The 22,192-nt window shown below is 49.0% G+C and overlaps 1 protein-coding gene across 2 annotated transcripts in view; it reads right to left on the reverse strand.

Annotated features, from left to right (window-relative positions):
* Positions 1–22,192, reverse strand: part of LOC139226316 (multidrug and toxin extrusion protein 1-like) — a 78,322-nt gene that overhangs the window by 7,177 nt on the left and 48,953 nt on the right. For both annotated transcript variants that reach the window (XM_070856981.1, XM_070856980.1), the window contains exons 9-14: positions 20,460–20,573; positions 14,063–14,130; positions 8,743–8,851; positions 5,274–5,349; positions 5,091–5,160; positions 897–1,029 (exon numbers count right to left, since the gene is read on the reverse strand). In XM_070856981.1, coding sequence (XP_070713082.1) covers positions 897–1,029; positions 5,091–5,160; positions 5,274–5,349; positions 8,743–8,851; positions 14,063–14,130; positions 20,460–20,573 — 570 coding nt within the window. The remainder of the gene's footprint in view (positions 1–896; positions 1,030–5,090; positions 5,161–5,273; positions 5,350–8,742; positions 8,852–14,062; positions 14,131–20,459; positions 20,574–22,192) is intronic.

The raw sequence follows: 22,192 nt of genomic DNA on the forward strand, positions 1-22,192 counted from the left end.
GAGGAGTGCAACAACACTCAATAAGCTCAACACCATCCAGGACAAAGCAGGCCGTTTGATTGGCCCCCCCATCCACCACCTTCAACATTCACTCCCTCCACCACCGGCGCACCGTGGCTGCAGTGTGTACCATCTACAAGATGCACTGCAGCAACTCGCCAAGGCTTCTTCGGCAGCACCTCCCAAACCCGCGACCTCTATACCGCCTAGAAGGACAAGTGCAGCAGGCGCATGGGAACACCACCACCTCCACGTTCCCCTCCCAGTCACACACCATCCAGACTTGGAAATATATCGGCCGTTCCTTCATCGTCGCTGGGTCAAAATCCTGGAACTCCCTCCCCAACAGCACTGTGGGAGCACCTGCACCACACGGACTGCAGCGGTTCAAGAAGGCGGCTCACCACCACCTTCTCAAGGGGCAATGAGAGATGGCCTTGCCTATATCCCAAGAATGACTATATTTAAAAATAGCGCGGTGACGTGAAATGGCAAATGACTTACAAATGCCTATTGTATCTTTGAGCATTCCAGCTATGAGGGGAAGAGGTGTAAAGGCCACCGAAGTGCACGCAAAGCATCAACGTTCTTGACGTGGGGGGGGTCAAGCTCTTGATTGCGGCTAAGCTGTCAGGGCCGGGTGTTGCGTTGAGGTCAGAGGTCAGAGACGTCCCCATAGAGGTGGAGGAAAAGGCAAATCACAGGCCAGGTCCATCCCAGTGGCTAGGCTAAGAGTAGTGCTCAAAGAGGGTTGGGGGCTGGGGCCGGGGGCTTACCCACCCTCACAGCAGGGAGACGCTACACAGGCACAGAGAGACTCACCGCAGGGTAAGGGAAACAAAAATAATGGCGGGGCAAAGGAAAATAATCCAGATGCATTTTAGATAAATTCCTACCCAAGACACCGAGGTGCGCGGCAAACATCAGCGTGACTCCAAGGGGGAACCCAATTGAGTAGAAACCCACTAGGTTACCGATCGCTCCCAGTTTCTGCTTCCCAGCTCCTCGTAGCACTCCCCCGCTCACAGTCTGTGGGAAAGACCAAACACATGTTACCAGTTTATTACCTTGTGAAGTAACTTTGAAAGAAATGGGAATACTTTTTTTTTTTTAAGATCGATTAAGTCAAAGGACGCGAGTGGTTAAGGTCAAGGCTATTTATACAATAGAAAAACTTGCATTTCTATAGCGCCTTTCACAACCTCAGGACGTCCCAATACGCTTTACAGCCAATGAAGTATTTTTTTGAAGTCCGTTAATCAGTGTAGGAAACGCGGCAGCCAATTTGCGCACAGCAAGCTCCCACACACAGCAGTGTGATAATGACCAGATAATCTGTTTTTTAGTGATGTTAGTTAAAGGATAAATATTGACCCAGGACACCTGGGATAACTCCCCTGCTTATCTGCAAAATAGTTCCGTGAGAACTTTTACTTCCACCCGAGAAAGCAGACGGGGCCTCGGTTTAACGTCTCATCCGAAAGACGGCACTTCCGACAGTGCAACGCTCCCTCAGCACTGCACTGGGAGTGTCAGCCTAGATTTATGCGCTCAAACCTCTGAACCCTGATGCAGTGTTGCACTGTCAGAGGTGCCGTCTTTTGGATGAGACATTAAACCGAGGCACCATCTTCCTTCTCAGGCTGCTGAAGGCACAGCCACTGTAATGTATTTGCTTCATGGGTTCTTTGCTTAAGAATTCATAGCAACACTTTGCTATTAACAACTATATGGTTTATTAAGACAGGTTTAACAATCACACTACACATTACCAGTTCATCCACCAGGCTCACAACTGCATGCCTCATCGTGGATGACCTAGACTCAAGTGACTGGAGTTTTATTGAGTCTTATGAACATCACGTGACTGGCTAAGCCACTCACAATGCAACAGCTCCACAAACGTGTGAGCATACTCACCGGTGCATACATTACAGCTGCCAATGGCGGAGCGAAAGAAATTGGGGATATGCAAGAGGCCAGAATTGGAGGAGCGCAGATATCTCGGGGGGGGGGGGGGGGGGTTGTAGGGCTGGAGGAGGTTACAGAGATAGGGAGGGGGCGAGTCCATGGAGGGATTTGAAAACAAGAATGAGAATCTTAAAATGGAGGGAACTAATGTAGGTCAGCGAGCACAGGGGGTGATGGGTGAGCGGGACTTGGTGCGAGTTAGGACACGGGTCAGCGAGCACAGGGGGCGATGGGTGAGCGGGACTTGGTGTGAGTTAGGACACGGGTCAGCGAGCACAGGGGGCGATGGGTGAGCGGGACTTGGTGCGAGTTAGGACACGGGTCAGCAAGCACAGGGGTGATGGGTGAGCGGGACTTGGTGCGAGTTAGGACACGGGTCAGCAAGCACAGGGGGCGATGGGTGAGCGGGACTTGGTGCGAGTTAGGATACAGGTCAGCGAGCACAAGGGGTGATGGGTGAGCGGGACTTGGTGCGAGTTAGGATACAGGTCAGCGAGCACAGGGGGTGATGGGTGAGCGGGACTTGGTGCGAGTTAGGATACAGGTCAGCGAGCACAAGGGGTGATGGGTGAGCGGGACTTGGTGTGAGTTAGGACACGGGTCAGCGAGCACAGGGGGCGATGGGTGAGCGGGACTTGGTGCGAGTTAGGACATGGGTCAGCAAGCACAGGGGTGATGGGTGAGCGGGACTTGGTGCGAGTTAGACACGGGGCAGTAGGGTTTTAGTTGAGCTCAAGTTTCAGGAGGTTGCAAGGTGGGAGGCCGGCCAGGAGAGCATTGGAATAGCCGAGTCTGGAGGTAAAAAAGACATGAATGACGGTTTCAGCAGCGGAAGGGCTGAGGCAAACAGCAATGCTTCAGAAAGACTGTTTCATTGAAGGGATTAAAGAGCTTTAATGGAGTAAACACACGATTTAGAAAGAGAGTAATTTCAATTGTAATTTATATTCAGAACTTGCACATTTAACAAACAACCTGTATTTATATAACACATTTAACGTAGTGAAACATCCCAGGACGCTTCACAGGAGTATTATGAGATAAAAAATTAGGCACCGAGCTGCATAAGTAGAAATTAGCGCAGGTGACCAAAAGCTTTGTCAAAGAGGTACGTTTTAAGGAGCGTCTTGAAGGAGGAAAGGTAGAGAGGCAGAGAGATTTAGGCAGGGAGTTCCAGAGCCTGGGGCCTAGGCAACAGAAGGCATGGCCACCAATGGTGGAGCGATTATAATCAGGGATGCTCAAGAGGGCAGAATTAGAGCAGCGCAGACATCTCAGGGGGTTGTGGGGCTGGAGGAGATACTGCCTCTCCCTCTGCTCATTTAAACGTCATAGCTGAGAGAAATGCAACAAAAAATAGCCCGGTGTTACCAGAGGTCTATAATCACCGGATAATTTCCAAGTCTGGGTCATTTATTGGAGCCAATGGATGGACTGCGGGCCCCAATTCACAGGAACGATATTAGAGTTCGCTCCTTGCTTCGGTCAGTTTGCCCGAAATAAACGGAGCTCTTAAGACGCTATGGGGTCGAAATTCGGTACTGCCGTTTTTGAGGCGGTGACGCCGGCTGAGTGTTGATTTCACCGCCGGGCGGGAGGAGCCGCCTCAAACTGCAAAATTCAGTTTTGCCGCCCAAAGATGAGAGAGAAGCGCTAAAAGTGGCGTTGCACACACATCCTCAGACGCCAACGGAGCGGCATCTCAGGGAGGCCGACCGAATTTCCTCCACGGTCGGCTGCCGCGTGCGAGATGAAGAAAAAAAAAAGAGAGAAAAAAAAAGTTTCCAACAATTTCCCTCACCCACACTTCCCCACTGATCTCATTAATACATAAATGCTAAAAAAAAACATAACCACTTACCCTGATCTCTGGGCGCTCCCGCCCCGGGATCCACGATGTCCCACCACCTTTCCCAGGCTGTACAGATGCCTGCCGGTCAGGCCACCGCACTCACCGAATCTCGCGGCCGCGGCGGCAATGGGACGTTACACGCTCGGTGATGTCACCACGTGGGTGGCGGCAGAGCGCGCAGCGGTACGCATTGGCCCAACTAAATTTGCACTGAGCCGAGGAACCCGCTCCCTGCCGATGGTAAGGACTTAGCCACCCGTTAGCCGCCCGTTAGTTAGCCTTGGTGAGGCCACACCTGGAGTATTGTGTACAGTTTTGGTCTCCTAACTTGAGGAAGGACATTCTTGCTATTGAGGGAGTGCAGCGAAGGTTCACCAGACTGATTCCCGGGATGGCGGGACTGACCTATCAAGAAAGACTGGATCAACTGGGCTTGTATTCACTAGAGTTCAGAAGAATGAGAGGGGATCTCATAGAAACGTTTAAAATTCTGACGGGTTTAGACAGGTTAGATGCAGGAAGAATGTTCCCAATGTTGGGGAAGTCCAGAACCAGGGGTCACAGTCTAAGGATAAGGGGTAAGCCATTTAGGACCGAGATGAGGAGAAACTTCTTCACCCAGAGAGTGGTTAACCTGTGGAATTCTCTACCACAGAAAGTAGTTGAGGCCAATTCACTAAATATATTCAAAAGGGAGTTAGATGAAGTCCTTACTACTCGGGGGATCAAGGGGTATGGCGAGAAAGCAGGAAGGGGGTACTGAAGTTGCATGTTCAGCCATGAGCTCATTGAATGGTGGTGCAGGCTAGAAGGGCTGAATGGCCTGCTCCTGCACCTATTTTCTATGTTTTTATGTTTTTATGTTAGCTGCCTGTTAGCCGCCTCTCTCTGGCACTAACAGGCGGCGTAAGGAACCGAATTTCGACCCCTATAACCGTCAACTTTGCAATGGAGGTTAATGCGAATCGATAATGGCCTCATGAATTTTTTTATGGCCGATATAAGCGATTGCCCATTTTAAACACGGACGCTTTAAATGGTGGGGACCAATCTCTCGCCTAATCTTAAAATTTGGGTGCGTGGTCCCTTTAACTGGCTGCGTGGCCCATTAAAAGTTTTGCACGTTGCAAAATTTTACCTTGGAAAAGCCGGTCTTGGTCTGTGTGGGTCCAGCAGAGAGCTACGTGGCTTACGTGGAACTTTGGTTGGGGACCGTTTACCAAAACCGCTCCATAAATGAGTACAGGGCTGGTGCTGGAATACTCACGGCTATGGCTTCAAACCAGTGGAAGGTGGCAAATACTGGGTCCACATCTGAAACTAACTGAATAATGTCTCTGCAAGAGGAGAAGGAGAGGGGCGTCAGAGAGCGATCAGACATTTGCCGAACTCGGTCCAGGTAAAGGCAGGTGTCATTTTTAAAGCCGTGGAAACTCATGGTTTTACTAACTTGTCAGCGGTAAAGATGTAACCCATCACGCCCCTTGCAGCTCCCAGGGTCACTGAAATCAGCAAGGAACAGCAGCCTGTTGAAACGTATGCAAAATAAATTGTTACTTTAAAAAAGAAAAGACGAACTTACACCTTTCACAAAGTCAGGGTGTCCCAAAGCACTTTGCAGCCAATTAAAAAAAAAAAGTGCAGCCTCTGTTGTGATGTCGAAAACGCGGCTGCCAATTTGCGCACAGCAAGATTCCAATGTGATAATGACTGGATACTTTGTTTTAGTGATGTTGGTTGAGGGATAAATATTGGCCCGGGACATATTTAACGCTGATCTATTTGATAATACGCAACTCTTATAAAAGGACGACAAACACACCAGGTCAGTTCAGTGTCAGTGGCATTTCTCGAGTTCTGATGGAGGATTTGAGAGATGTTGTCTGACTTGTTGCTATTCCCAGCTGTGCATGCTTTGACTTCAGATTTTCTTTTTTTTCCCCCCCTTTTTATTAAACTATTTTAAAAAGAGTTTGGTTTCTAAATGAAATCAGACTCACTCACTCATAGGCAGTCCCTCGTATCGAGGATGACTTGCTTCCACGCCAAAAGAGGATGAGTTTGCAGGTGTTTCAATGAAGGACCCAATATTCCGGATCCCGAACTACATCCTGAAGGGTGGAAGATGCCTGTGCGTGGATTTTTTTTTAATGTGGGGTGGCCGTTGCACACCAGCCACCACACGGGCTTGACAGAGCTAGGTCTTGGTCCAGTGGCAAGGGTTAACCAAGGCAACTGGAGATCTGCTCTGCTGCACAGACCTAGCGCACACACAAATCGCAGTGTGGGCTGGCCCGTGCTGCCCCTGGGCCCTCGCCTCTTCTGGCCCCAGAAGGGACCACACGATGTGCCACTAAATGTTTAACATAAGATAAGAATATAACATAAGAATTAGGAGCAGGAGAAGGCTATTCAGCCCCTCGAGCCTGCTCCAAGGTCATGGCAGATCTTCGACCTCAACTCCACTTTCCTGCACTATCCCCATATCCCTTGATTCCCTTAATATCCAAAAATCTATTGGTCTCTGCCTTGAATATACTCAACAACTGAGCCTCCACAGTTCTCTGGGGTGGAGAATTCCAAAGATTCACCACCCTCTGAGTGAAGAAGTCTGTCGTAAATGGCCGACCTCTTATGCTGAGGTTTCCGATGGTTTGCGGCTCCAACTATTTTACGGCCGCTTTTCCACCAGAATCGTCAAGCTCATTGGGAGCGTGCAGTTGGAAAACACAAGCCTGTTGTGGGGGCTGCTGCAATGCCCCAATGTGATTATTGATGTGGCTGCTGCCTGCCGTCATTTGTAGTCCTCTGGTGCGAGTTGACGTGCAAGTCCGTCTATGCCGCACGATGTAGTTGAGCGAGTAAAGTTGTGCCCAAAGTTTCAAGAAGAAGCTGGTCCACCCAGGACATGCCGCTGGTATAATGGCGGGAAAGTGGAGCTGGGGTCAAAGATCAGCCACGATCCTACTGAATGGCGGAGCAGGCTCGAAGGGGGCTGTGTGGCCTGCTCCTGCTCCTACTTCTTGTGTTCTTAACCTGATTGCACCATAATTTAGCACCATAACTGCAATGATATGTTCGCCCCTCTAGGGCACAGCATTTGATTGGCGCAAATGGTTTAAACGCATTACTTTATCTGAAGGACGCAACTGTTGCCAACGAACCGCAAACGGCGTAGAAACATTCGTATTGGCAGCGGGCTCATTAGAAACCATTTTTAAATGTTGGGAGGAGCAGGGCTCCTTGAAACAATGCCGGGCTCGGGTAAAAAAAAAAAGGATGCGTTTATTTGTAATAACTGAAAGGCAGCAGTTTCTCTGATTGGCTCTCCATTATCACATGACCTATTGCTGATTGGTCCCCTTGGAGGATAAGCAACACCTGAAGTTCCTCTGGAATGTGTAACTGGAATCGCCCAGCCCAAGTTCTGACTGACATTCCCCATTTGTAATTCGATCCATTTTGACTTCAGAAGCCACAGAGGATAGATCTTCACAAAAGCCACCAAGTTCCAGCCAAAGTCCATTACCCCAGCGCAGATACATGACCTTACCCCTCCCTGCCCGCCATAGATGGGGCATTGTGTGCGTATTGTTAAAAGGTTCATTGGGTATGAAGTGAATAGTGACAGTGTCGTGACTTCTGGATTTTATCCACCCCAACGATGTAACGCACGCACCGAGCTCGCACGCACCGGGGGTTGGAAGAAGGTGATCCTTCTTCTCTGAGTTCCCTCTCTCCACTCCGATCCCCCCGCCCCCAAGCTCTCTCACTCTCTCTTCCTCCCCCCACCCCCCGCCCCAAGCTCGCGCTCTCCCTTTCCCTCCAAGCTCTCTCTCTCTCCCACCCCCCCCAAGCTCTCTCTCTCTCTTCGCGCCCCCCCCCCCCCAAGCTCGCTCTCTCTCTCTGCCCCCTCCAAGCTTTCTCTCTCTCTCACTTCCCCCCACCCCAAGCTCCCTCTCTCTCTCTCTCTCCCCCCCACCACCCCCAAGCTCTCTCTCTCTCTTCCTCCCCACCCCGCCCCAAGCTCGCGCTCTCCCTTCCCTTCCCCTCCAAGCTCTCTCTCTCTCTCTCTCCCAAGCTCGCTCTCTCTCACTTCCCCCCCCCCCCACCAAAGCTCCCCCTCTCTCTCTCTCCCTCTCTCTTCACCCAAGCACTGTCTCTCTCTCTCTCACTCTATCTTCCTCCAAGCTCGCTCTCTCTCTCTCTTCCCCCTCCTCAGCTCCCTCTCTCTCTCTCTTGCCCCCCCATCCAAACTTTCACTCTCCCCTGCCCCCCAGCTCTCTCTCCCCCGCACTCCCCCACCGAGCTCTCTCTCTTTCCCCCAAGCTCTCTCGCTCTCTCTCTTCCCCCCCCCCAGCTCTCTCTCTCCCACCCCCCCCGCCCAGCGCTCTGTCTCCCCCTCCTCCCAAGCGCTCTCTCTCTCTCGCCCACAAGCTCTCTCTCTCTCTCTCACCCCTCCCTCCAAACTCTCTCTCTCTCCCCCTCTCCACCCACCCCCCGCCCCTCAGCTCTCTCTCTCTCTCTCTCTCTCTCCCTCCCCCCCCCTCCCTCTTCACTCAAAGTGCCGCTTTGGGGCTGCAACGTGGTGTTCCGGTTCCGGATCGGCCGGGGGGGGGGGGGGCGGGGGGAGAACGCATGGCAGAAAAGGATTAGTGTAAATTGTGCTGTGGGGGTGGCAAAGTCGGTGACTATTTGTCCTAACTCTCGGGAGGCGCATGCGCAGAAGTGAGAGTTAGGACAGATAGTCGCTCCGTAAAAAAAGCAGAAAGGTCATGCTTCCGATTTCAGGTTACTGCGCGGTGCCCATCTGGGCATCTACTGGCTGTTGGCAGCAGCCATGCCGCTATCGGACTGAGGCTATGGTCTCAGTTAACAGACCGGTCAATAACGCGACAAATGATCAACCCGGAACTCACCGGCAGTGCACAGGGCGACAGTAGCCGAGGTTTTAGCTTTCTGGGGATTCCTGGCACCCAGTGCGTTACCCACACGGACACTTGCCGCCACGCTACATCCCAGAGGGATCTGCAAAGCACGGAACATCATCAACTCCTCCATATATAATTTTCCCCGCATGCAATCTGGCTGTTGCGACGATGATTTCGGCTCGCTGCGGTGCTCAGTTGGGTCATGTACCGAGTGGTGCAGTAGAAACATAGAAACACAGAAACATAGAAAATAGGTGCAGGAGTAGGCCATTCGGCCCTTCGAGCCTGCATCGCCATTCAATGAGTTCATGGCTGAACATGCAATCTCTGTACCCCATTCCTGCTTTCTCGCCATACCCCTTGATCTCCCTAGTAGTAAGGACTACATCTAACTCCTTTTTGAATATATTTAGTGAATTGGCCTCAACAACTTTCTGTGGTAGAGAATTCCACAGGTTCACCACTCTCTGGGTGAAGAAGGTTCACCACTCTCTGGGTGAAGAAGTTTCTCCTCATCTCAGTCCTAAATGACTTACTCCTTATCCTTAGACTGTGACCCCGGGTTCTGGACTTCCCCAACATTGGGAACATTCTTTCTGCATCTAACCTGTCTAAACCCATCAGAATTTTAAACGTTTCTATGAGATCCCCTCTCATTCTTCTGAACTCCAGTGAATACAAGCCCAGTTGATCCAGTCTTTCTTGATATGTCAGTCCCGCCATCCCGGGAATCAGTCTGGTGAACCTTCGCTGCACTCCCTCAATAGCAAGAATGTCCTTCCTCAAGTTAGGAGACCAAAACTGTACACAATACTCCAGGTGTGGCCTCACCAAGGCTCTGTACAACTGTAGTAACACCTCCCTGCCCCTGTACTCAAATCCCCTCGCTATGAAGGCCAACATGCCATTTGCTTTCTTAACCGCCTGCTGTACCTGCATGCCAACCTTCAATGACTGATGTACCATGACACCCAGGTCTCGTTGCACCTCCCCTTTTCCTAATCTGTCACCATTCAGATAATAGTCTGTCTCTCTGTTTTTAACCACCAAAGTGGATAACCTCACATTTATCCACATTATACTTCATCTGCCATGCATTTGCCCACTCACCTAACCTATCCAAGTCACTCTGCAGCCTCATAGCATCCTCCTCGCAGCTCACACTGCCACCCAACTTAGTGTCATCTGCAAATTTGGAGATACTACATTTAATCCCCTCATCTAAATCATTAATGTACAATGTAAACAGCTGGGGCCCCAGCACAGAACCTTGCAGTACCCCATTAGTCACTGCCTGCCATTCTGAAAAGTACCCATTTACTCCTACTCTTTGCTTCCTGTCTGCCAACCAGTTCTCAATCCACATTAGCACACTACCTCCAATCCCATGTGCTTTAACTTTGCACATTAATCTCTTGTGTGGGACCTTGTCGAAAGCCTTCTGAAAGTCCAAATACACCACATCAACTGGTTCTGCCTTGTCCACTCTACTGGAAACATCCTCAAAAAATTCCAGAAGATTTGTCAAGCATGATTTCCCTTTCACAAATCCATGCTGACTTGGACCTATCATGTCACCTCTTTCCAAATGCGCTGCTATGACATCCTTAATAATTGATTCCATCATTTTACCCACTACCGATGTCAGGTTGACCGGTCTATAATTCCCTGTTTTCTCTCTCCCTCCTTTTTTTAAAAAGTGGGGTTACATTGGCTACCCTCCACTCCTCAGGAACTGATCCAGAGTCTATGGAATGTTGGAAAATGGCTGTCAATGTATCCGCTATTTCCAAGGCCACCTCCTTAAGTACTCTGGGATGCAGTCCATCAGGCCCTGGGGATTTATCGGCCTTCAATCCCATCAATTTCCCCAACACAATTTCCCGACTAATAAGGGTTTCCCTCAGTTCCTCCTTCTTACTAGACCCTCTGGCCCCTTTTATATCCGGAAGGTTGTTTGTGTCCTCCTTAGTGAATAACGAACCAAAGTACTTGTTCAATTGGTCTGCCATTTCTTTGTTCCCCATTATGACTTCCCCTGATTTTGACTGCAGAGGACCTACGTTTGTTTTTACTAACCTTTTTCTCTTTACATATCTATAGAAACTTTTGCAGTCCGCCTTAATGTTCCCTGCAAGCTTCCTCTCGTACTCTATTTTCCCTGCCCTAATCAAACCCCTTGTCCTCCTCTGCTGAGTTCTAAATTTCTCCCAGTCCCCGGGTTCACTGCTATTTCTGGCCAATTTGCATGCCACTTCCTTGACTTTAATACTATCCCTGATTTCCCTTGATAGCCACGGTTGAGCCACCTTCACTTTTTTATTTTTACACCAGACAGGAATGTACAATTGTTGTAGTTCATCCATGCGGTCTCTAAATGTCTGCCATTGCCCATCCACAGTCAACCCCTTAAGTATCATTCGCCAATCTATCCTAGCCAATTCACGCCTCATACTTTCAAAGTTACCCTTCTTTAAGTTCTGGACCATGGTCTCTGAATTAACTGTTTCATTCTCCATCCTAATGTAGAATTCCACCATATTATGGTCACTCTTCCCCAAGGGGCCTTGCACAACGAGATTGCTAATTAATCCTCTCTCATTACACAACACCCAGTCTAAGATGACCTCTCCCCTAGTTGGTTCCTCGACATATTGGTCTAGAAAACCATCCCTCCAGGAAATTCTCCTCCATCGTATTGCTTCCAGTTTGGTTCGCCCAATCTATGTGCATATTAAAGGCACCCATGATACCGAGCCATTTGCACAGACTAGGAACATCCTACCTAGGATCAATCCTTGCTCTGTGCGGAGTTAACTGGCCTCGGTAAGAGAGGCTGTGGAGAGGCTACAACCGCACCAAAAAATCTGGCAGAGTCCTTGGGCACGAACGAGGCGCGCACGTGCCCGGAGCGGCCCGCAAATTCCGGGTTTGGGCTCTCACTGTGCATGTGCCGAAACCCCGAACTTGCGATTGGTCGAGAATCCTCTGGACAGATCGCACGACTCTCCGGGAAAGGGGCCTCCGTGGGCTATTTTCCCAATTCCTGCCTAGCGAATGCCCGTGAAATTCTTACGCCTGGTAAAAACAGGGATAGAACCCATGTTCTGTTACTCTATGACGCACTAGTACACAAGCTAGTTACCCAACCAGTACACTCTCTAGAAAGGCTCTCAGTAATGCCCAACACAAGTGACCCCCCTCTCATTTAATATCTACTTCAGCAAAGTATCTTTTAAAAACATAAGAATTAGAAGAAAGTGGAGGCCATTTGGCCCCTCGAGCCTGCTCCGCCATTCAATGAGATCATGGCTGATCTTCTACCTCAACACTTTCCCGCCCGATCCCCATATCCCTCGATTCCCTGAGTGCCCAAAGATCTATCGATCTCAGCCGTGAATATATTCAGAGACTCAGCAACCACAGCTCTCTGGGGCAGAGAATTCCAAAGATTCACCACCCTCTGAGTGAAGAAATTTCTTCTCATCTCAGTCCTAAATGGCCAACCCCTTATTCTGAGACTGTGACCCCTGGTTCTAGACTCCCCAGCCCCGGGGAAACATCCTCCCTGCATCTGCCCTGTCAAACCCTGTAAGAATTTTGTATGTTTCAATGCGATCACCTCTCATTCTTCTAAACTCTAGAGAATATAGGCCTAGTAGATTGCGATCTTTCTTTACTCTCGTGCACCGTGTTCTTTGGCTGTTGCTTTCCAGAGGACCCTTGAGCTGCCATTCCCCGGTCAACTTGGCTGTGGGCAGTGAAGCTGCTCCCAAACCTCTACCAACGACCAGGAGACACAGGAGAGCAGGCCCAGCTGTCTCACTTGCTGATTTTCCCTTCCCAATTGTGGCGGGCTACCAATAATAAGAACAGAGCACAGCGAATTGTCCTCGAGGAACCCCTGCATAGAGAGAGACACCACCTGCCTATTGTGACCATTGAATCTCAGTCACAAACTCAACGACAAATTAATTCCTCAATAATCATTATTATTCATTCTCAGAGATGTGGGCATCGCTGGCAAGGCTGGCATTTCTTGTCCGTTCCCTAGTTGCTCGGAGAGGTTGGTGCTAGGCTTGTTTTGCCAGGCCACCTCAAAGGGCAGTTCAGAGTCAAGCACGTTGGTGCGAGACTAGAACCACCCCAAACCGGGTAAGAAGGGCAAGTTTCCTTCCCCAAGAGGACATTAGTGAATGTCATGTATTAATGCTTGGGGCTCACCAGACACATTGTAATGACTCAAGAGGTTGGTTACTGTAAACTCACTCAACCTGATCCATCTTTATTCTAGCCCAAGAGTGCCAGCATGACAAAGACACCCAGCTTATATACAGGTGACCAAGCACACATGCCACATGCGTACAGCCCGATGACCTCCGACCGCCGCGCCCTCTGGTGTCTGGTGACCCCCAAGCGTTAATACATAACAGTGAACCAGTTGGATTTGATTTTATTGACAATCCAACACTTTTTTTTTTTTAAATCAGGAAATAAAAAAGCACTGAATTCAAATTCTCAAAGTGGTGAGATTGGAAAAGGGCTTGAACCTACACTCGATTAATCTCAGATGTGGGCAGGTTATGACTGTGAAAAGATGTGGAATTAGACCAAGCCAAACGTGATGTTTTAAAAAAATTTGTTCATGGGATGTGGGCATTGCTGGTAAGGCCGGCATTTATTGCCCATCCCTAATTGCCCCTTGAGAAGGTGGTGGTGAGCCGCCTTCTTGAACCGCTGCAGTCCGTGTGGTGAAGGTGCTCCCACAGGGCTGACTTTGTTGCAGCTGTTTGGTCCGACTGAGTGTCTCGCTGGGCCATTTCAGAGGGGCGGTTAAGAATCAACTACGTTGCTGTGGGTCTGGAGTCACACAGCGGCCAGACCGGGTAAGGGCGGCAGATTTCCTTTCCTGAAGGAAGGACATTAGTGAACCAGTTGGGTTTTTACGACAATCTAGTTTCATACGGCTTTTCATTTCAGATTTAATTTACTGAATTATAAATATCCCCAGCTGCTGTGGTGGGATTTGAACGGGCGTCCCCAGATCATTAGTCCAGGATTACGAGTCCAGTAACATAACCACTATGCTATAACTCTAATTATATGAATGTAGTTTCCTATTAATCCATATTTTGCAGATTGACCACTCAATTAAACAATACATTAACAAGCTTTAAAAAAAAATGAATTCTTGTGGTTTAAAGTTGCACATTTTTTCTGTATTACAAATGTCTAAATATTTTTTTTTTAAATTGAAGCATGCATGGCCCGTGTAAATACTGTGCTTGTACAGAGACTTCAGCCTTACCATGTATGCTGCTGTTAACACCTGATAAATAACAGACTGCGCTCCGAGTTCAACTTCATTAACTAGCCCTGTGAACAGGAAATACTTCAGTCAAACTCTGCTGGAGAGATTGGTATTACAGGGAAAAATAAATGATTACAAAAGTCAAACTTTCCTCTTGATGTTCGTGAGGGACATCCATCATTTTCACTGAACGAGGATGACTTGCTCCCACAAGAGTTCACAGATGTTTCAATGAAGGACCCGATGTTCCAGGTCCTGAACTCCAATCGAAGGGGGTGGAAGACGCCTGTGCGTGGATTTTTTTAACGTGTGGTGACCGTTGCACACCAGCCGTCACACGGGCTTGACAGAGCTCGGCCTTTATCCAGCGGCAAGGGTTAACCAGGACGACTGGAGACCTGCTCTGCTGCACGGACCTAGTGCGCGCACACATATCGCAGTGTGGGCTGGCCCTGGGCCCTCGGCTCTTCTGGGCCCTGTAGCCTCATTCGCCGCACCTCCACCCACGATCTCTCACCACTCCTCCACCACAAAACACTCGCCGCACCTTCACCACGATATCCCACCGTACCTCCGCACCAAACATTCGCCGAACCTCAACCCATGAGGGCCATGCATGTTTATCTGAACTGCTGATTTTCCCCTCTGGTGGTGTAACTCTTGCAACCAATAGAGGGTGCCAGCGATCAACATCCAGGCCTCCGCCATTGGTGCTCAGACATCATCGCTGGGATGAGGGGCAAGCAGTTTGGTGACGGATCTCTCTCTGATTTCTCCCCATCGCCCTCAGAACTTAAAAAAAATGTGTTCCTAGGATGTGGGCATCGCTGGCCAGGCCGGCATTTATTGCCCGCCCCCAATTGCCCTGGAGAAGGTGGTGGTGAGCCGCCGCCTTGAACCGCTGCAGTCCGAGTGGTGACGGTACTCCCACAGTAGCGGTTCAGTACAACGGAGTGGCTCACTCGGCCATTTCAGAGGGCAGTTAAGAGCCAACCACATTGCTGTCGGTCTGGAGTCACATATAGGCCAGACTGGGTAAGGGCGGCAGATTTCCTTCCCTGAAGGTCATTAGTGAACCAGATGGGCTTTACGACAATCAGTAGTTTCATGGTCACCATTACTGATAATCGCTTTTTCATTCCAGATTTATTTAATTAATTGAATTTAAATTCCCCAGCTGCCGTGGTGGGATTTGAACTCATGTCTCCAGAACATTAATCCAGGCAACTGAATTACTGGTCCGGTAACATAACCCATCATCATCATCATCATGGGTGGTCCCGCAAAGCAAGGATGACTTGCTTCCATGCCAAAAAGAGGATGAGTTCACAGGTGTTTCAATGAAGGACCTAATATTCCAGGTCCCGAACTACATGTTGAAGGGTGGAAGATGCCTGTGCGTGGATTTTCTTAATGTCTGGTGGCCATTGCACACCAGCCACCACGGGCTTGACAGAGCTAGGTCTTGGTCCAGTGGCAAGGGTTAACCAGGACGACTGGAGACCTGCTCTGCTGCACGGACCTAGTGCGCTACACATATCGCAGTGTGGGCTGGGCCCGTGCTGCCCCTCGGCCCTCGCCTCTTCTGGGCCATGAACTCATGCCTCTCCTGAGCCCCGGTCACATCCCTCAATGAACTCTTGCCGCTCCTTCGTCCCGATCTCGCCGCTCCTGCTGTACCAGCCCGCACTGCAATCAGCAGTCGCCCTCCTGCACGCTGCTCTCTCCCACTATGCTACCGGGTGCCCCTAATTGAGATTGATAGATTTAAAACTGAGATGTTTGTTAGGCAAGGCTATTAAGGGTTATGGAACCAAGGCGGGTAGATGGAGTTCAGATACAGGAAGCACTTCCTCACACATAACAGGAAGTCGAAATCTGGAACTGTCTCCCACAAAAGGCTGCGGATGCTGGGGGACAGGTGGAGCTTTCAAGACTGAGATCGATAGACTATTGTTGGGCAAGGAAGTCGAGGGAGCTCAGGTGGGTAAAATAGTTGACGGACGGATCCACCACGATCTCATTGAATGGCAGAACAGGCTCGAGGGGCTGAATGGCCTCCTCCTCTTCCTAGAAGCAGCATCAACTGCTTATGGAACAGCACCTCCCCACAGCAACAAGTGTGATTAGCAACCCAGCAGAGGCGGGAATCAGCCCCGTGTTAGGCCGGTGCCTGGGCCCACTCGCGAGCACATGAACCAATATGGCGTTGGATATGTTTCCGACGCTGTTTGGGCACGGAAGGTTGGTCCTCTAACTTGGACGAGATCTTATTTCACCCCCCACCACCCCCCCAGGGTTTCCAAGGCATGGACAATTAGCTGGGTCAATTCACTGCAAATCTCGCGGATGTAGTGGAAATTTGTAAAAGGCGATTGCTTGGGAGCTGGAATCACAATCAGGAAAACGAAAGGACTGAAGATGCAAGAAGCATTACTTGTAAGCTAGCCGTGAGCCACTGAACGCGGGGCTGTATGTAACGTTGCTGTACACCATCAGAAATCTAGTTGATTTTTTCTTCATCAGTTGATATTGGATTATTGGGAACATTAAAGAAAGACTTGCATTTATAGAGCGCCTTTCACGACCACTGGACGTCCCAAGACGCTTTACAGCCAATGCAGCACATTTTGAAGTGTAGTCACTGTTGTGATGTAGGAACTGCGGCCGCCAATTTGCGCACAGTAAGCTCCCACAAACAGCAATGACTAGATAATCTGTTTTTTTTTTTAAAGTGATGTTGAGAGAGAGATAAATATTGCTCAGGGCACTGGGTATAACTCCCCCTGCTCTTCTTTGAAATAGTGCCATGGGATTATTTACATCCACCCAAGAGAGCAGACAGGGTCTTGGTTTAACGTCTTATCCGAAAGACGTCACCTCCGACAGTGCAGCGCTCTCTCAGCACTGCACTGGGAGTGTCAGCCTGGATTTAACAACTATTAACAATATACCAGAGCAACACGACCACCATAGTTCAAACCCTCCTCCTCTTGAGCCTGGCAGAGCAATACAACTGAAGCAATTTAATGCCCTTGCATATTAACCTTCTTTACGAGTTATCAGGGTATCCCTAAAGTGGTTCCAGCACTTGGCACTTAAAGTCTTCCTTCTTGGCCTTCAAGTTCATAAGTGAACCTTACTTTAATCATTCAGATTGGCCTGGAGAAGGGACTTGCTATGTCTTGGCATCGTCGGTGGCCTGACATAACTCCTCTCACACCACGGCTTTCAAATGTCTCCAAAATCCTAACAGTTTGACAATCCTGAAGGGTACATTTTGAAGGATATGGATTGCTCATTCATCAGGAATACTTTGTGGAATTTCCCTTGCCAAGAAGGAATTCCAGGCAAATTAAATTGAAATTGGATTACCAGGGCTGGCATTACATTTTTCCATAACCGGCAAAGTATTTCAACACTTGTGGGGGGCCCCAGGGCAGGGGGGGGGGGTTGTTTAGGAGTGTTTATTACCCTGTTACCCAACACTGGTAATACGCACCAGATGGAGGTCCCCACAACAGGGACATGTGAATTACTGGATTGTACCCCTGACTTACTTGTTCATGGAGTGGGTTTCTAAACATAGAGGTCAACCTCTGGTATGGACCCATAATCTGCAACGTGATGCCTTGGCTGGCAGGGGTTAGATCGGGAGAAACTGGTCCCACTGACAGGGGTCACAGATAATTAGTTAAAGAATCAGGGGGCTGATGAAGAGAAATTGTTTTACGCAGCGAGTTGTTGCGATCTGGAATGCGCTGAACCTGAAAGGGTTGTGGAAGCAGATTCAATAGTAACTTTCAAAAGGGAATTGGATATGTACATAGGATAACATACGTAGGATATACGGTACAGAAACAGGCCATTCGGCCCAACCAGTCCATGCCAGCGTTTATGCTCCACTCGAGCCTCCTCCCATCTTTCCTCATCTAACTCTATCAGCATAACCCTCTATTCCCTTCTCCCTCATATGTTTGTCCAGCCTCCCCTTAAATGCATCAATACTATTCGCCTCAACCACTCCCTGTGGCAGCGAGTTCCACATTCTCACCACGCTCTGGGTGAAGAAGTTTCTTCTGAATTCCCGATTTGATTTCTTGGTGACTGTTTTATATCGATGGCCTCTAGTTATGCTCTTCCCCACAAGTGGAAACACTCTCTCTGTATCCACTCTAATTGAAGACGTTCAGAGTTTTAAAGACCTCTATTAGGTCACCCCACAGCCTTCTTATTTCAAGAGGAAAGAGACCCAAGCCTGTTCATCCTTTCCTGATAGGTATACCCTCGCATTTCTGGAATGTGAGGGTGTACCCATCAGGAAAGGTCGAACAGAAAAAATTTGAAAAGAACAAATGAGCTGGGCTATGGGGACAGAGTGGGGGAGTGGGACTTATTGGGTAGCTATTTCGAAGAGCCGGTACAGGCACGATGGGCCCAATGGCCTCTTTCTGTGCTGTACGATTCTGTCAATATAGGCTGAACACTTTTGATCTTCCTAATGTGTTTTGTGGGTTAGAAATTCGATAGAAAATTTAATTGAACCATTTGCCATTTTCTGTATCCAATACTAAATGTATTACTTCGATGAAATGTCGTGTGATTTTGCAGCTGCTCTTAGAGATATCTTCTATTGATTTTGTGGTCTTGACATCGTAATCTTGATGTGATGTATCATTCTGTGGTTGCTTTATCGACTGTATAGGGAAGTGTGCATTAATTTGTGATTTGAATGTAGGGAAGATAATGCCTTTCCTATTGAGTGTGTTTGTATGCCACTGCAATCATGGGAGGGGGGTGGGGGGTGGAAGGACCCATATTTGCCTCATTTGAGTACGTTTGTTTTTTTATATATTACATCGAATTAACAGCAAAGAAACAGGCCATTCGGCCCAACTGGTCCGTGCCGGTGTTTATGCTCCACACGAGTCTCCTCCCACCCTACTTCATCTCACCCCATCAACACATCCTTCTATTCCTCTCTCCCTCATGTGTTTATCCAGCTTCCCCTTGAATGCACCTCTGCTATACGCCTCAACCACTCCCTGTGGCAGCGACTGCCACACTCTCACCACTCTCTGGGTGAAGAAACTCCTTCTGAATTCCTTATTGGATTTGGAATCCTAGAATGGTTACAGCATGGAAGGAGGCCATTCGGCCTGTCGAGCCCGTGCAGACTCTCAGCTAGTCCCACTCCCCCGCCCTTTCCCCGTAGCCCCGCAATTCTTTCCCTTCAGGTACTTATCCAATTCCCTTTTGAAAGCCGCGATTGAGTCTGCCTCCACCACCCTCTCAGGCAGCACATTCCAGATCCTAATCACTCGCTGCGTAAAAACGTTTTTTCTTACGTTGCCTTTGGTTCTTTTACCAATCACCTTAAATCGGTGTCCTCTGGTTCTCGACCCTTCCCCCTATGGGAACAGTTTCTCTCTCTATCTACTCTGTCCAGACCCCTCATGATTTTGAACACCTCGATCAAATCTCCTCTCAATCTTCTCTGCTCTAAGGAGAACAACCCCAGCTTCTCCAGTCTATCCACGTAACTGAAGTCCCTCATCCCTGGAACCATTCTTGTAAATCTTTTCTGCACCCTCTCCAAGGCCGTCACTTCCTTCCTAAAGTGCAGTGCCCAGAATTGGACATAATACTCCAGTTGGGGCCAAACCAGTGTTTTATACAGGGTCATCACAATTTCCACACTTTTATACTTTATACCTCTATTCATAAAGCCCAGGATCCCATAAGCCTTTTTAACTGCTTTCTCAACCTGCCCTGCCACCTTCAATGATTTATGCACACATACTCCCAGGTCTCTGTTCATGTACCCCCTTTAGGATTGTACCCTTTAGTTTATATGTCCTCTCCTCATTCTTTCCACCAAAATGTATCACTTTGCACATGCTGCGTTAAACTTCATCTGCCACATGTTTGCCCATTTTACCAGCCTGTCTATGACTTCCTGAAGTCTATCACCTCCTCACTGTTCACTATACTTCCAAGTGTTTTATACAGATTCATCATAATTTCCTCTCTTAGATTTGTGTCCTCTAGTTTTGGACCAACATTTTTGTTCAAAGACTCTCGTCAGATTCTCGACAATAATGGAGGATGGTGTTTAGCCAGGGGGCCTCACATGGTCCGTGGGTGGGTGGTCCTTTCTCCTGCCTGTCTGTAGCTTGGGGGCAGATATTGGGTAAGGCCAGAGGGGTTAGAGATGGCCCTATTACAGACCAATATGGAGCCTATAAATCTGGAGCGGACGCAAGGTTCACACTCCTCACTTAATGAACGAACTTGCATTTAGAAAACGCACCTTTCGCGACCTGGGGACGTCTCAAGGCGCTTGGACGCAAGGAGGCGGGAGAGTCTGACGAAGGAACGCACGGTTATTTACCTGCTAGGAAAGTTCCAATTTCATACGTCCACCATTCAATGCACAGCATAAGCATGCTGGGAATTGCCAGCCGTATAAAGTTGCCCCACTCCTGCAGACAATCAGCGGACCACCCTAGGATAAAGGAATGCAGTTACTGACACAGTACAGGAAATGAGAGAAGGCAGGTGCAAGGAAAGGCCTTTCAGCCCATCCAGCTCAGCCCAATAGTTAGGTCCTTGCTCAGCATTCAACCCATTCATTTTCAGGACAAGGTTTAGGGTCTTTTTTAAAAAATTATTCGCTCACGGGTTGTGGGCGTCACTGGCAAGGCCGGCATTTATTGCCCATTCCTAATTGCCCTGGAGAAGGTGGTGGTGATCCGCCTTCTTCAACCACTGTAGTCCGTTTGGTGCTTTTTGTAGTGGTTTGTTACAACTGAGTGGCTCGCTGGGCCATTTCAGAGGGGCAGTTGAGAGTTAACCTCGTCGCTGTGGGTCTGTAGTCACACATAGGCCAGACCGGGTAGGAGCAGCAGATTTCCTTCCCTTAAGGACATTAGTGAACCAGATGGGTTTTTAACAACAATCCAGTCGTTTCATGGTCACCATTGCTAACACCAGCTTTTTATTCCAGATTTATTTAATTAACTGAATTTAAATTCCCCAGCTGCCATGGTGGGATTTGAACCCGTATCTGCAGATCATTAGTCCTGGCCTCTGGACTACTGGGTCCAGTAACATAACCACTATGCTACCGTTCCCTTGAGAAGGTGATGGTGAGCCGCCGTCTTGAACCGCTGCAGTCCGTGTGATGAAGGTGCTCCCACAAGGATGTAGTTCCAGGATTTTGACCCAGCGACGATGAAGGAACGGCCGATATATTTCCAAGTCGGGATGGTGTGTGACTTGGAGTGCAATTTGCAGGTGGTGGTGTTCCCATGCGCCTGCTACCCTTGTCCTTCTGGATGGTCGAGGTCGCAGGTTTGGGAGGTGCTGTTGAATGTGAGGTCATAGCACTGTCTCGATCTTAGCCGTGCCACCAGGGACAGTCATCAAGTGAACGTTGATCGAATCATCAGCGCATCTCTTACACACCTTTTAATGGGCGGCTTAGTAATGACAAAACGAAAGCTCTTGGAAAAGATCAGCTGCCTGCTCTGTCAGTTGGAGAATGGCATGCGTTGAAAAGATTTAGAATCATAGAAATTTACAGCAGGGAAGGAGGCCATTTCGCCCCATCGTGTCCGCGCCGGCCGACAAACAGCTAGCCGGCCTAATCCCACTTTCCAGCTCTTGGTCTGTAGCCCAGTAGGTTACGGCACATTAAGTGCACATCCAAGTATTTTTTTAAATGCGGTGAGGGTTTCTGCCTCTACCACCCTTTCAGGCAGTGAGTTCCAGACCCCCACCACCCTCTGGGTGAAGAAATTTCCCTTCAAATCCCCTCTAAACCTCCCCCCAATTACTTTAAATCTATGCCCCCTGGTTGTTGACCCCTCTACCAAGGGAAACAGGTCCCTTCCTATCCACTCTATCCAGGCTCCTCATAATTTTATACATCTCAATCAGGTCTCCCCTCAGCCTCCTCTGTTTCAAAGAAAACAAACCCAGCATCTCCAATCATTCCTCATAGCCAAAATTCTCTAGTCCCAGGAACATTCTTGTAAATCTCCTCTGCACCCTTTCCTGTAAAGTGGTGACCACAACTGCACGCAGTACTCCAGCTGTGACCTAACCAGCTGTTCTATACAA

This window comes from Pristiophorus japonicus, chromosome 16, assembly GCF_044704955.1.
Source record: "Pristiophorus japonicus isolate sPriJap1 chromosome 16, sPriJap1.hap1, whole genome shotgun sequence".
Taxonomy (NCBI): Eukaryota; Metazoa; Chordata; class Chondrichthyes; family Pristiophoridae; genus Pristiophorus; species Pristiophorus japonicus.